Source organism: Colobus angolensis, unplaced genomic scaffold (assembly GCF_000951035.1).
Source record: "Colobus angolensis palliatus isolate OR3802 unplaced genomic scaffold, Cang.pa_1.0 Scaffold286, whole genome shotgun sequence".
NCBI classification, from domain to species: domain Eukaryota; kingdom Metazoa; phylum Chordata; class Mammalia; order Primates; family Cercopithecidae; genus Colobus; species Colobus angolensis.
The window spans coordinates 535,989-539,733 of record NW_012116110.1 but is presented as its reverse complement, the minus strand read 5'-3'; the positions used below and the strand labels follow the sequence as shown (position 1 = coordinate 539,733).

General features: G+C 47.8%; 1 protein-coding gene across 1 annotated transcript in view; it reads right to left on the bottom strand.

The window, feature by feature from the left end:
* The window catches only part of FXN (frataxin), a 43,559-nt gene that overhangs the window by 18,979 nt on the left and 20,835 nt on the right, over positions 1-3,745 (bottom strand). The window contains exon 3 of the mRNA XM_011948888.1: positions 2,797-2,917. Coding sequence (XP_011804278.1) covers positions 2,797-2,917 — 121 coding nt within the window. The remainder of the gene's footprint in view (positions 1-2,796; positions 2,918-3,745) is intronic.

Below are 3,745 nucleotides of genomic sequence, written 5' to 3'. Positions count from 1 at the left end.
TTAAATATAAATATATTTGTGGCTTTTGCAATTCAAGAGAAGTAAACCAAAAGATGACTTTTGCAGGGTGCTGTGGCTCATGCCTGTTAACCCAGCACTTTGGGAGGCTGAGGTGGGTGGATCATTTGAGGTCAGGAGACCAGCCTGACCAACATGGTAAAACCCCATTTCTACTAAAAATACAAAAATTAGCCCTGTATTGTGGCACATGTCTGTAGTCCCAGCTACTCAGGAGGCTGAGGCGGGAGAATCGCTTGAACCTGGGAGGCAGAGGTTGCAGTGGGCTGAGATCGCACAACTGTACTCCAGCCTGGGTGACAGAGCTAGGCTTCAACTTAAAAAAAAAAGAAGAAGTAAACAAATGCAGTTGCTAGAATACTGGCATATTTGCTTCTAACAAAACATTCATGCAAAGTACTCTGGAAAACTAGGGGCTTCACTAATCCTATAAAAACAGGTTTCATGAGTGTTCTTGTGGCTTGCTCATCAATGTCTGCATGTGTGGGCAGAGTTTAGCCTGTGACTTGGTTTCCCTGCAGTTACAGGCTCTAGTAGAGGCCAGGGGAGAGGAGGCCCTTAACTCCCCCACCTCTAATCAGGCTGTGGATGCTCAAGTTGGTAGGCCAGTTTGTAAGAGTTCCCAAGCATCTTGGCCCTCTAGGGCTGCCTCTGCAAGTACTTTTAAAGCCCTACCCAGACACTACTGCATTTTTTGCTGCTGACAGCAATTACTGAATCTACTTGGAAGGCACTCAATCCTTCCCTGCTCCATTGCTCTTTTTTTTTTTCCAATTCCCTCACCGTCCTTATAGTCAGGCTTGATACCTTCTCGAAGACTTGGTTGCTTGCTCCATCATGTGGAGTGCCTTCTCCATCCAGTGCTCCCGCTGCAATTTCCAACACCATTTCTATCGCTTTAGTCTGATGGCTGATTGCCCTGAACAATTCCATAATTGAATCCAAAATGCACGCTTCATGACATTTCCTGGTATTAGTTAATTGCCATCAAGAGGATTAACATCTTTGAGAGGCTGGGCACCGTGGCTCACATCTGTAATCCCAGCACTTTGGGAGGCTGAGGTGGGAGGATTACTTGAGTTCAGGAGTTCAAAACCAGCCTGGCCAATGTGGTGAAACACTGTCTCTACTAAAAATACAAAAATTAACTGGGTGTGGGGGGCATGTGCCTGTAATTCCAGCTACTTGGGAGGTTGAGGCAGGAGAATTGCTTCAACCCGAGAAGCAGAGGTTGCAGTGAGGTCATGCCGCTGCACTCCAGCCTGAATAACAGATGGATACTCCGTCTCAAAAAGCAAACAAACAACCAAACCAACCAACTCAGAAAACCATCTTGGAGGGATTTTTTGCCTCTGGCAAGAAAGAACTACTCTAAGGCCTAAGCAGTAATTCTAAATCCAAAGGCAGACCCTTGCCCAAATCTGCCACCTGGTGGCCAGTCGATAAAGACCAGCACTTCCCTGGCTTCTAGGATCTGGGCTAATGTTTCATCCAACTCAGAAGTTCTCACACTGAGCCTGATGACTGTAATCCCAACACTTTGGGAGGCTGAGGGGGGTGGACCATTTGAGGTCAGGAGATCGAGACCAGCCTAACCAACATGGTGAAACCCCATCTTTACTAAAATATAAAAATTAGCTGGGCATGGTGGCAGGTGCCTTTAATCCCAGCTACTCGGGAGGCTGAGGCAGGAGAATTGCCTGAACCCAGGAGGTGGAGGTCACAGTGACCCGAGATTGCGCCACTGCACTCCAGTCTGGGCGACAGAGTGAGACTCCTTCAAAAAAAAAAAACAACAAGTTCTCATACTAGCTGCACATTGGAATTATCTGTGGAGCTTAAAAATTCCAGTGCCCTGCCCAGGCCATGCCACACCCCAGTCCAAGTAATCAAAATCTCTAGGAACAAGACCTAGAGAGACACATTAGAATCCCAGGTGAGCTTTTCAAAAATATGCTTCCCAGGAATGCACCCGCCCTACCCCATCACTGTCTCACAGGAGCAGGGCTCAAATCTCTGTAATCTGAATAACTTTTGGGCAGTTATCTTACCCCTGCTGAAGAACTGCAGGTCTAGTTTGTTGTTTGCTCCATCTGCCTGCTGGACAAACACACACTCTGGCCCCTCTCTGATTTGTCTTCATGGGTATCCACTGAAGCCAGAAAATGAGGCTCAGAGAGGCTCAGTGACTTGCCCAGGGTCGCAACAAGCCTGGAAGAGCTGGGCTGCAGCTTGAAGCCTAGTCTTATCTATTTATTTATTTGAGACAGAGTCTTGCTCTGCAGCCCAGGCTGGAGTGCAGTGGCGTGATTTCGGCTCACTGCAACCTCCGCCTCCCGGAGCCCTAGTCTTTTTTTTTTTTTGAGACGGAGTCTTGCTCTATGGCGCAGGCTGGAGTGCAGTGGCCGGATCTCAGCTCACTGCAAGCTCCGCCTCCTGAGTTCCCGCCATTCTCCTGCCTCAGCCTCCCGAGTAGCTGGGACTACAGGCGCCCGCCACCTCGCCCGGCTAGATTTTTGTATTTTGTTAGTAGAGACGGGGTTTCACCGTGTTAGCCAGGATGGTCTCGATCTCCTGACCTCGTGATCCGCCCGTCTCGGCCTCCCAAAGTGCTGGGATTACAGGCTTGAGCCACCGCGCCCTGCCGGCCCTAGTCTGTTAATCCTACCCACAACTCCATGCTACTTGATGCTTAGCTCTGCTGCAGGGGAATTCTTCATTTTAGTGAACTAAAATTCTTAGAAATTCTTAGAAAAATGAAAAGAAGTCAAGAGGTACCCCAAAGGAAACGTCATAGTCCTCCAAGGTGTACGGCTTGTCTGCAAGGTCTTCAAAAAACTCTGCTAAAGAGTCCAGCGTTTCCTCTGCTAGTCTTTCATAGGTGGTGTCATCTAGAGAGCTGCGGGGGAAACACAAAGCCCAAAACACATGATTACCAAACGCTTCCATTTCACTAATACCAAATTGACACACTTGTTATTTAAGTTCATTAAACTGATGAAAATAACATGTACAAAGTAAAAGTTTGTCCTTTTTTTTTTGAGACGGAGTCTCACTCTGTCACCCAGGCTGGAGTGTAGCGTCTGCTCTAAACTCCTGATATCAAGTGAGCCACGTGCCTCGGCCTCTCGAAATGTTAGGATTATAGGTGTGAGGCACCATGCCTGGCCTGAAGTAAAAATTTAAACAGCACGGAAGGGGTTACAGAAAGAAGCAGGCAGACCCCATTCCCAGAAGCAACTACAAATAATAGTCCTTTCTGGGCCAGGTGGCAAGGTGGCTCATGCCTGTAATCCCAGCACTTTGGAAGGCCGAGGTGGGTGGCTCACCTGAGGTCAGGAGTTCGAAACTAGCCAGGTCAATATGGCGAAACCCCGTATCTATTAAAAATACAAAAATTATCATGTCCTTTGCAGGGACATGGATGAAGCTGGAAATCATCATTCTCAGCAAACTAACACATGAACAGAAAACCAAACACCACATGTTCTCACTCATAAGTGGGAGTTGAACAGTGAGAACACATGGACACAGGGAGGAGAACATCATACACTGGGGCCTGTCGGGGGAAGGGGTGCAAGGGGAGGGAGAGCATTAGGACAAATATCTAATGCATGAGAGGCTTAAAGCCTAGACGACGGGTTGATGGGTGCAGCAAACCACCATGGCACACGTATATCTATGTAATAAACCTGCACATTCTGCACATGTATCACAGAACTTACAG